This window comes from Salvelinus alpinus, chromosome 7, assembly GCF_045679555.1.
Source record: "Salvelinus alpinus chromosome 7, SLU_Salpinus.1, whole genome shotgun sequence".
Classification (NCBI taxonomy): Eukaryota; Metazoa; Chordata; class Actinopteri; order Salmoniformes; family Salmonidae; genus Salvelinus; species Salvelinus alpinus.
The window spans coordinates 58,551,967-58,564,020 of record NC_092092.1 but is presented as its reverse complement, the minus strand read 5'-3'; the positions used below and the strand labels follow the sequence as shown (position 1 = coordinate 58,564,020).

General features: G+C 42.4%; 1 protein-coding gene across 1 annotated transcript; it reads left to right on the top strand.

The window, feature by feature from the left end:
- Positions 1-2,790: 2,790 nt before the first annotated feature.
- On the top strand, positions 2,791-5,351 carry LOC139581326 (mid1-interacting protein 1-like). The gene is made up of 2 exons (XM_071410948.1): positions 2,791-3,000; positions 3,975-5,351. Exon 2 carries the CDS (start codon positions 4,068-4,070, stop codon positions 4,560-4,562), a length of 495 nt encoding a protein of 164 aa, XP_071267049.1. The 5' UTR covers positions 2,791-3,000; positions 3,975-4,067; the 3' UTR covers positions 4,563-5,351.
- The last annotated feature ends 6,703 nt before the right edge of the window (positions 5,352-12,054 follow it).

Below are 12,054 nucleotides of genomic sequence, written 5' to 3'. Positions count from 1 at the left end.
GTAGCCAGCGGTCAAGGATGAGTTGATGAGCGAGGTGAGGTAAGGGAGAAGGTCTCCGGAAATGGTCTGGAGAAGAGAGGAGGGGATAGGGTCAAGCGGGCAGGTTGTTGGGCGGCCGGCCGTCACAAGATGCGAGATTTCATCTGGAGAGAGAGGGGAGAAAGAGGTCAAAGCACAGGGTAGGACAGTGTGAGCAGAACCAGCGGTGTCGTTTGACTTAGCAAACGAGGATCGGATGTCGTCGACCTTCTTTTCAAAATGGTTGACGAAGTCATCCGCAGAGAGGGAGGAGGGGGGGGGAGGGGGAGGAGGATTCAGGAGGGAGGAGAAGGTGGCAAAGAGCTTCCTAGGGTTAGAGGCAGATGCTTGGAATTTAGAGTGGTAGAAAGTGGCTTTAGCAGCAGAGACAGAAGAGGAGAATGTAGAGAGGAGGGAGTGAAAGGATGCCAGGTCCGCAGGGAGGCGAGTTTTCCTCCATTTCCGCTCGGCTGCCCGGAGCCCTGTTCTGTGAGCTCGCAATGAGTCGTCGAGCCACGGAGCAGGAGGGGAGGACCGAGCCGGCCTGGAGGATAGGGGACATAGAGAGTCAAAGGATGTAGAAAGGGAGGAGAGGAGGGTTGAGGAGGCAGAATCAGGAGATAGGTTGGAGAAGGTTTGAGCAGAGGGAAGAGATGATAGGATGGAAGAGGAGAGAGTAGCGGGGGAGAGAGAGCGAAGGTTGGGACGGCGCGATACCATCCGAGTAGGGGCAGTTTCACATTTGTTGTTTTTGTAATTTGTAGTGTTCACGTTTATTGTCGTTATTAAACATGATGAACAATAACCGCGCTGCGCTTTGGTCCTCTCCTTCGTCCACAGAAGAAAGCCGTTACACTACTGCCATTCATTCCAATTAGACTGGTTTGGATTTCTCCCTGACCAATATGGCTGCCATTTTGACCCCATTTCAAAACGTTAAGGTTTCATGCCATAACCCCTCTAATAATTTTATTTAAAAAAAAATATATATGATATAACATATTTGTATAGGATGTCTATGGTATTTTAATTTAATTTTCATTTTATATATAGTTTTTATTATTGGAGAAAAATCAGTATACATAAGAAGTATACAAACAGACAATGATAACATATGCTAGGGGGTACAACAAATGACAGATTATACAAAGACCTTAAAAGAAACACATATTGATTGTTTTAACAGCTTTCTTATTAGAAGAATGTATAATGGTCTTAATGTACTGCTCGAATTCCTCATAGAAAACACAGAAGCGTGGTTTTTTATTAGGGAATTTACATTTATGAAAATTAAATTTTGCCATTAGCACAATTAGATTTATAAGGTAAAATTGTTTTTCTTTATCTTTATTATGGTTAAGGAAACCGAGCAGCACATTCTCCCATAAAAAACAAAAGTCATCAAGAATATTAACAATTATAAAACTGTGAATATCTCTCCATAATTGTTTTACATGTAGACAATGCAAAAATAAATGTGAAACTGTTTCTGAATGCTCAACACAAAAAGTACAATAAATGTTAATGTCTTTTTTAAGTTTCTTCAGGTAATAATTCGCAGGGTAATACGTATTGATCATTTTGAAAGAGACCTCTTTGACCTTGTTAATAAGCAAGTATTTGTGTGGTAATAACCAGACTTTTTTCCAACAGATATTAGTGACCACTGTATTCCAGTAATTTGTGACATAAGGAATGGATACAATATCCCTTTGAAATAAAGCACATAATGACCTATTGTTCTGAGGGAGCAAGGAGAAACATATTTTCCCTATTGGAGAGTCAACTGGATTAAGCGAGGGTAAGCCAAGAAGGTGAGGTCTGGCTACACCTCTAAATAACATGAGAGTTCCAGATGGAATAGCATCAAAGACTATGGCGAACTCTCTAGGTGTTACAGGGATATTGTAATGAAATAAAAATTCCTCATAATTGAGTAACAATCCTTCTGCATTAAAAAGTTGAATCACCAGTAGGATATGATTATTGAACCAGTTCTTAAAAAAGAAAGACTTGTTTCTATATAAAATGTCCTTATTGTTCCAAATGAAATACCTATGCGGGGAAAAATTATGTTTATATATTAACGACCACGCTAAGAATACTTGTCTGTGAAAAGCAGATAATTTTGCAGGAATCTTATCAATGTTATAGTTGCAAAGTAACATAAAATTGAGGCCACCAAAACGGGAAAAGATATAATGAGGGATGAAATTCCAAATTGAAGTAGGATTCTTTAAAAAAAATGTGGCCCAATTTATCTTAAAAGTATTATTCAAAGTAGGAAAATCTAAAAAATGGAGTCCACCATATTCATATGAGTTCATAACGACAGATTTCCTAATATAATGTGTACGATTTTGAAAAGTTGAAAAGCACCTGGTCAACCGCTTTACCTATTTTGTTGTCAAGATATAGGGACTGGGCTGCATAAGTAAGTCTGGAGATACCTTCAGCTTTAGAAAGCAATACTCGACCTTTCAAGGATAAATCCCTCAGCAACCAATGGTTCAACTTCTTTTTGTTTTTTTCAATAATAGGTATAAAATTTAAAGAGCATCTTTCCTGTTGATCCTTAGATATGGTAATCCCAAGGTAGGATGTCTATGGTAACAACATTACTGGGCGTCTGTTGCTGACGACAGTTGCAGTTTACTTTACGCCTGCTACGTTAGGTTAGTTGCAAACATGCTCACGAAATAATATGTGGTCTCTGATTGGTTTTTGTCACAGCCAATCATCTTAAAGTTAACGCCCCATTTCCTCAATACTATCCTATTGCACCATTGATAACGTGAAGGGGAAAATATCGTTTTTTTTTCTAGCCGGCGCCCCACACTATAAAGGCTCTAGTCTGTCAGCACTACAACCGAGGAAGTTTATACCTTTCTTCCAGGCTGGTGGAGCCTGAGCAAGTACTGGAATTGTCATTTTCCAACGCACCATCAAGAAAACATTTGCTCAGGTCACCGTTTGATTCAGGTCCGTATTTTGGTTTTAGACAGACTGTTTGTTTCAGATTTTTGCAAAATGGATGCTAGACAAGCGTTTACAGGAAGTGCTATATGATGCTTTGCTGGTTAGTTACATTGTTCCTGCAAAGTGCTTTCGATAGCGTAGGCCACCTTGCTTCGTTTTAGTGCTGACCAGAGCCATATCTAAATATGTCTCTAGTGCAGACGTTATATTCTGTATCTTTAGCAGCCTACGCCATAGCCTACTCTGGGATGCGGTAGTCAGGTTAAAGCTATTTATGAAGTGTATCTTCATTCTGTTCATTCCGCCGTCAACTAGACGACATGGGCTATCTCCTGTTTGACCAGCTGAAATTATCCTGCGCGGTGCACTAACTGCGTTCTCGGTAGGCGGATGCCTGCCTGTTATTTTTATCGTCTGTATTCTGACCAAAAGCCTTTTGTTTTAGTTCTAGGACGCAATTTGCCAAGACACTGATACATCTGGATTAATGTCATACATTTGTTTGGAAAATCCTCTCAAAATCTACGAGCCAGAATGTCGAAATAAAATGTAATTGAACTCTTTACCGGTTGGTCCTTTTGCATGGAGTAATGTGAGACTATGTATCCACAGGAAAGTAAAATTGGGCTACACCAACTTTACAAGACGCTGGTAGTGCGTTCAGACTTATCACCTAAAGCTTGTGCAGTACTGAAGCAAGTATGCAGTCTTCTCGTGCATATATTCCACCTTGTGCGCATTCTTCGGGTGACAAATCTGTACGCACTACTGTTAACAGTGCTTTGAGAAGTCGACGTAATTCTACTTTCCTGTGGCCATAGTCACATTCCTACCCATCAAAAGGACCGGTAAAAATATTTATATTTGGCCTTCTCGAGTAAAATTTACTGATCAAAAACGCTAATTTCTGCAATTTAACGTCGGGTTTTCATGCTAGGATGCAATGTTCTTTGTTCTCATGGTTTCTATTCCCATAGTGACATTTGGCTCCTCAGTCGGCCTTAACATCAAGAAACACTGCCTTACTCCACCTGTTAACTGCAAACCCAAGTCTACCCGAAACCTCTGCAATGATGCAAATTAGCAGTGACCCAGCCAGCAACAAGAACTCCCTCATCAATGTGATGCACCGCTTCATTGCTGCAACCAACAACATGGATGAAACTATCATGGTGCCCAGCCTGTTGAGGGATGTGCCTCTGGAGGAACAAGAGAGCCAGCAGGTTGAGGTGGTGGAGAACAACAATGAGCCTTCCTACCCTAACAAGCAGAGGGACATGTATGAGCACTACCTCCTCCTCAAGTCCATAAAGAACGACATGGAGTGGGGCCTGCTGAAGAGGGAGATGAGCGGCGGGGCCAGCTTCCTGGAAATGGCAGTCAAGCAAGAGGAGCAGCAGTCAATAACCAGGGGGCTCCCTGTCGATGAGAGCTCAGATCTGGAGGGTCAGTTCCACTACCACCTCAGGGGACTGTTTGGTGTCCTGTCAAAACTCACAGTGCAAGCAGACCACCTCACTAACCGCTACAAGAGGGAAATCGGAGGTGCTAACTTCATGAGATAGGGTCACATCTGCCTGAACCTGGTCTGCTTGACTCAAACAGTGGTGTCATGAAAGACCTCTTGCTCCTAGAGCAACAGAGTTGTGGACTGACCAGAGCAACTACCTTAGGATTCAAAGAAATCATGTCTTGAGTAGTAGCACTCCACCCCCCTCTGTCACTTGCTTCCCAAACCTCCACTAATCATAAATGTATACCAATCTGACACTTGCATATGTTCCTGACTAAGGTCATATCTGATTCTGTAAACAGTGGATTGTAAGTTCATCAGGTTGACATTTTATGATTATTGGCTGTTAGAGTTTTCTGATATTGTATTTGGAGTCTAGTTGATGCATGGCTCTGGTAGATGTACAAACTTCCCATAGTCTTCATTTCAAATCCAAACATTAATTTGTGGATTCACATGTATGTCAGTGGAACTGAATGTCTTTAACTGTCTCGAAGGTTTGACTAGGAGTATTTGGAATGCTGGTTGTTCTGTCCCTCCTTAAAATTTAAAGGACACTTTAATGTCTGTGCTTGTTTTAAGCGCCTTTATATTTCAAAAAATAGTTCATCGTATTGCTCATGATGAAACACATGGCGTGCCTTGAATTTTTATAACTCAAAGTCCTGCTCAGATGCCCCCTACGGTTTGGTCCACATTGTTTGAATGGCAACCTACTTTTTTTTTATTTGTGAAACTTCTGTAACACCACTTAATTTCTATGTATTGTCCTTGGATATTTCAATTTTTATATTGGGCAGAAATGCAGTACAACTAAACAAATAAACTTCACTTGTTCAAATTTGTGTTGCAATGTCTTTAAACCTCGGTGTATTGATTGAGTAATTGCCAAGGGTCTGTGTATACCTTTTTCATATCAGCCCTGGTTTATATAATTGTCTATATGTTTTAATGCATGATCTCACTTGTACTTTCTGTTGCATGTTCCTGGTAGGAATGTGAGGGTGACGTGCTCCAACATGAGCACTGATTTGTCAGTGCAGTACAATTGCATGATGCACTTTAAATCCACTACAGGCTCCTTGTGGGTGGAAGATTGGGCAAGTCTTGGCATTGACTTACCATTATGAAAGTGGTAAGAGCCCTGGCACTTGCCCTAGAGAATACCTTGGGTAAAAAAATAAAACCACTTGACAGTCAACAAAGATTGTCAATATTTTGGTAATATTTAGATGGGGAAAATATGACTTTCTTGCTTTGAGTTTGTAGTTTAATCCCTTAGTGATTTCTCATGCAAATGATGGGAACATTTCTGCTGAAGTGGACCAGGTTAAGGAAATTGAGCTTTATAATGGATTTAGTGCTTTTTTATGCCATGGAGTCAATATGACCGCTTTAATGAGTTCATGAACTTTGGTATACACTACAAGACCGACAGTATGTGGACACCTGCTTGTTGCACATCATTCCAAAGTCATGGGTATTAATATGGAGTTTTTCTATAACAGCTGCCACTTCTGGGAAGGCTTTCCACTAGATGTAGGAACATTTCTGCAGGGAGTTGCTGATGTTGGGCGATTAGACCTGGCTTGAAATCGGCGTTCCAATTCATCCCAAAGGCGTTCGATGCGGTTGAGGTCAGGGCTCTACATGCCAGTCAAGTTCTTCCACACCGATCTCGATAAACCTTTTCTGTATGGCCCTCGCTTTGTGCACGGGGCTGTGTCATGCTGAAATGGAAGGACCTTCCCCAAACTGTTGCCGCAAAGTTGGAAGCACATAATTGTCTAGAATGTGATTGTATGCTGTAGTGTTAAGATTTCCCTTCACTGGAACTAAAGGGCCTAGCCCGAACCATTATTCCTCCACCAAACCGTTGTTGCTCCTAGATTTTTCCACTTCATAATAACAGCACTTATAGTTGACTAGGTAAGAAATTGAATTGTTGGGATCCTATGACGGTGCCACGTTGAAGATAACTGAGCTCTTCAGTAAGGCCAGTCTACTGCCAATGTTTGTCTATGGAGATTGGATGGCTGTGTGCTCGATTTTATAAACCTATCAGCAACGGGTGTGGCTGAATAAGCAGAATCCACTAATTTGATGGGGTGTTTTACACTTTTTTATATATATATTGTGTATGTTTTTCTTTTTCCACAGTTAAACTAATAGCTGAATGTTTAAAAAGTAGGCTACCTCATAAGCCACTATTCAGCTAGCAATTGTTCAACCTGCACATCACATTGTGGGCATCTAGGTTGATTGAGCAGAGATCTGAATAATAGGTAGCTTGCAGCTATAAAGAAATAAATTAACATGGAATTTACCATAAATCCACGATAAGGTTTTTGACTTATCATTCAGGACACCATTCTCAAAGCTCTAAATCAATAACATTTACTTTCAGAATTTTCTTCAGAAAATATGGGTCAGTAAAGTAATTAACACTAAGCCATTAATTGCAATTATTTATAAAATCAACAGATAAGATCTGAATCTATGCATGACATGCATATCAAACACAAATTATAGCGTCCTCAAATGGCCATCTCCCATTCCCACCAGTCATCACTCTCTCAACCCCTCCCCTTAGCAACAGCTCCACCAACAGCAGCCAATAGGCTAACAAAGCTTTTTTTCTCTTTCAAAGGCACAGCAGTGATTAAAACATGGCAGAGTGGAGGACGGAGAGGGACAGGAGGGGTGAAAGAGCACTGCTCCAAGGGCAGCTCTGACCCAACACCAAGCACTTGGGGATGAATACGAGAGCACAGTTGTGTAAGGCTGGGTCCCTGAGTCGTCTTTGTAGATGCTCTCAATGTAAGCCGGGAAATATCCAAACAACAAAATCGCTGTAGCAAAGTTGGTCAATCTTTCAGCCCACTCAAGTGAACTGGGTTAACCACCAATTGTGGGACAGCTGGTCAGGCTCTTGATATGAATGGAAATTGGATTTCTACACATTACGCCCCACAACTGTTGGCTATCAGAGAGGATAAGTTGTCTGTGAGCGGGAGACACAGTTTAGCACCATTTATTTATATAATCAATGGACTGATCACTCATGTAGAGATTCTTTTTGACCTTTATCTGTGGAGCGTGACTGGATTAATCCATTGACCTTTATCTGTGGAGCGTGACTGGATTAATCCATTGACCTTTATCTGTGGAGCGTGACTGGATTAATCCATTGACCTTTATCTGTGGAGCGTGACTGGATTAATCCATTGACCTTTATCTGTGGAGCGTGACTGGATTAATCCATTGACCTTTATCTGTGGAGCGTGACTGGATTAATCCATTGACCTTTATCTGTGGAGCGTGACTGGATTAATCCATTGACCTTTATCTGTGGAGCGTGACTGGATTGATCTAAACAAAATGGGGTTAATTTCTTATTCAGTCAATTCAGGAAGAGAACCGAAATTCAATGAATGAATTGAAAATTACTTTAATGAATTGAAAAGGATTTTTAATAGCATAAATATGTGAATACCTTTTCCTAAATGGAATGAGGCCCATATAGTCACGTTGTTATGCACTGATCGTTGGGACCACCTACAGTGGCTTGCGAAAGTATTCACCCCCTTGGCATTTTCCTATTTTGTTGCCTTAAAACCTGGAATTAAAATTGATTTTTGGGGGGTTTGTATCATTTGATTTACACAACATCCTTAGCACTTTGAAGATGCAAAATATTCTTCATTGTGAAACAGACAAGAAAAAAAGAAAAAAACTGAACTTGAGCGTGCAGAACAATTCACCCCCCCAAAGTCAATACTTTGTAGAGGCACCGTTTAGTATCTTGGGGTATGTCTCTATAAGCTTGGCACATCTAGCCACTGGGATTTTTGCCCATTCTTCAAGGCAAAACTGCTCCAGCTCCTTCAAGTTGGATGGGATCCGCTGGTGTACAGCAATCTTTAAGTCATACCACAGATTCTCAATTGGATTGAGGTCTGGGCTTTGACTAGGCCATTCCAAGACATTTAAATGTTTCCCCTTAAACCACTCAAGTGTTGCTTTTGCAGTATGCTTAGGGTCATTGTCCTGCTGGAAGGTGAACCTCCATCCCAGTCTCAAATCTCTGGAAGACTAGAAGAGGTTTCCCTCAAGAATTTCCCTGTATTTAGTGCCATCCATCATTCCTTCAATTATGACCAGTTTCCCAGTCCCTGCTGATGAAAAACACCCCCACAGCATGATGCTGCCACTACCATGCTTCACTGTGGGGATGGTGTTCTCGCGGTGATGAGTTTGCCCAGACATAGCGTTTTCCTTGATGGACAAAAAGCTCAATTTTAGTCTCATCTGACCAGAGTACCTTCTTCCATATGTTTGGGGATTTTCCCACATGCCTTTTGGTGAACACCAAATGTGTTTGCTTATTTTGTTCTTAAAGCAGTGGCTTTTTTCTGGCCACTCTTCCGTAAAGCCCAGCTCTGTGGAGTGTACGGCTTAAAGTGGTCCTATGGACAGATACTCCAATCTCCGCTGTGGAGCTACGCAGCTCCTTCAGGGTTATCTTTGGTCTCTTGTTGCCTATCTGATTAATGCCCACCTTGCCTGTCTGTGAGTTTTGGTGGGAGGCCCTCTCTTGGCAGGTTTGTTGTGGTGCCATATTCTTTCCATTCTTTAATAAGGGATTTAATGGCGCTCAGTGGCATGTTCAAAGTTTCAGATATTTTTTTATAACCAAACCCTGATCTGTACTTCTCCACAACTTTGTGCCTGACCTGTTTGGAGAGCTCCTTGGTCTTCATGGTGCCGCTTGCTTGGTGGTGCCACTTGCTTAGTGGTATTGCAGACTCTGGGGCCTTTCAGAACAGGTGTATATATACTGAGATCATGTGACACTTAGATTACACACAAGTGGACTTTATTTAACTAATTTTGTGACTTCTGAAGGTAATTGGTTGCACCAGATCTTATTTCGGGGCTTCATAGCAAAGGGGGTGAATACATATACACGCACCACTTTTTTTTCCCTTCACTTCACCAATTTGAACTCTTTTGTGTATGACCATTACATGAAATCCAAATAAAAATCTATTTAAATTACAGGTTGTAATGCAACAAAATAGGAAAAATGCCAAGGGGGGTGAATTCTTTTGCAAGACACTGTAAATGTCTTCAGAAACTATACAGTGAAGGGGTGCAATCACACTCATTACCTCTGAGATTTGTGTAGGCTTCCCATGGTCTGGTTATGATACATTTCACCATGGTCTGTCAGCAATTTGCGGTAAACGATTATGAACCGAGAGTCGAGTTTAAAAATATCTGCAATATTTCTACATTTGACCAGTGAGTGTCCAACAAATGCAGCGACTGTTGAATCCAGTGACTGTCCAAATCCAAACAGGAGATTCATCATGATAGTGTCAGCTAAGAGTTAGGTATTTTTAGTAACAAAGCCATCTATCTATAAGTAACCCCAAGAAAATTGGCTAGATGTCCTTGATACTCTACCCTTGATACTGGTGTCGAGGTTATGGAGATGAGTGATTCTCAAACTCTCTCTCTCTCTCTGTAAAGGGGAATGGACACAGTGCAATGTGACCAAGGGGGAATTGGATGGGGGTGCGACTTCGGCGGACACGTGATAGTGTCAGAGTGTCTGTGTTGCAAGACCACCCTGAATATCTATGACTGGTGAATCTGCTGCCCATGCCGTGGGCCAGCGTGCGACGACGTGATCACTGAGACGAGACTTGGCAGGGAGCGGTTCAGTTGACTGGCTCATCTCAGCCAGCTGCCCCGGCCGTGCCTCCTTTGCCCTTCTGGCAGTCGCTGACGACGGTTGTTCAACTGTTTCAGCTGGCACGGGCTAGACATTTAAAAGCAAGGTAGCACTTATTTCTTAATGCCAGAAATGCATATACAGTGCCTTTGGAAAGTGTTCAGACCCCTTGACTTTTTCCACATTTTGTTATGTTACAGCTTTTTTCCAAAATGTATTAAATCGTTTTTTCCCCTCATCAATCTACACACAATATCCCATAATGACAAAGCAAGAACAGGTTTTTAGAAATGTTCAATCATTTATAAAAAATAAAAAACTGAAATATTATATTTACATAAGTATTCAGACCCTTTACTCAGTACTTTGTTGAAGCACCTTTGGCAGAGACTACATCCTCGAGTCTACTTGGGTATGACGCTACAAGCTTTGTACACCTGTATTTGGGGAGTTTCTCCCATTATTTTCTGCAGATCCTCTCAAGCTCTGTCAGGTTGGATGGGGAGCGTTGCTGCACAGCTATTTTCAGGTCTCTCCAGAGATGTTCGATCAGGTTTAAGTCCGGGCTCTGGCTGGGCCACTCAAGGACATTCAGAGACTTGTCCCGAAGCCACACCTGCGTTGTCTTGGCTGTGTGCTTGGGGTCGTTGTCCTGTTGGAGGTGAACCATCGCCCCAGTCTGAGGTCCCGAGAGCCCTGCATCAGGTTTTCATCAAGGATCTCTCTGCACTTTGCTCCGTTCATCTTTTCCTCGATCCTGACAAGTCTCCCATTTCCTACCGCTGACAAACATCCCCACAGCATGATTCTGCTACCACCATGCTTCACCGTAGGAATGGTGCCAGGTTTCCTCCAGATGTGACGCTTGGCATTCAGGCCAAAGAGTTCAATCTTGGTTTCATCAGACCAAAGAATCTTGTTTCTCATGGTCTGAGAGTCTTTATGTGCCTTTTGGCAAACTCCAAGCAGGCTGTCGTGTGCCTTTTACTGAGGAGTGGCTTCCGTCTGGCCAATATCATAAAGGCCTGATTGGTGGAGTGCTGCAGAGATGGTCGTCCTTCTGGAAGATTCTCCCATCTCCACAGAGGAACTCTAGAGCTCTGTCAGAGTGACCATCGGGTTCTTGGTCACCTCCCTGACCAAGGCCCTTCTTCCCCGATTGCTCAGTTTGGCCGGGCGGCCAGCTCTTGAAGAATCTTGGTGGTTCCAAAATTCTTCCATTTAAGAATGATGGAGGCCACTGTATTCTTGGGGACCTTCAATGCTGCAGACATTTTTTGGTACCCTTCCCCAGATCTGTTCCTCGACACAATCCTGTCTCGGAGCTCTATGGACAATTCCGTAGAGATTGAATATGTCCGTGAACACATCAGCCAGCTGGTCTGTGCATGCTCTGAGGACACGGCTAGGGATGCCATCTGGGCCAGCAGCCTTGCGATGGTTAACACGTTTAAATGTCTTACTCATATTGGCCACGGAGAAGGAGAGCCCACAGTCCTTGGTAGTGGGCCGCGTCGGGGGCACTGTATTATCCTCAAAGTGGGCAAAGAAGGTCTTTAGTTTGTCTGGAAGCAAGACGTTGGTGTCCCTGACGTGGCTGATTTTCTTCGTGTCTGAGCCGTTGAATTGTGACTACACTTTGTCTCTATACTGACATTTCGCTTGTTTGATTGCCTTGTGGAGGGAATAACAACACTGTTTGTATTCAACCATATTCCCAGTCAACTTTCCATGGTTAAATGCGGTGGGTCGCACTTTCAGTTTTGCGCGAATGCCGCCATCTATACACGGTTTCTGGTTA

Coding starts and splice junctions, on each gene's coding strand:
- LOC139581326 (XM_071410948.1), top strand. CDS start 4,068: ATGATGCAAATTAGCAGTGACCCAGCCAGCAACAAGAACTCCCTCATC.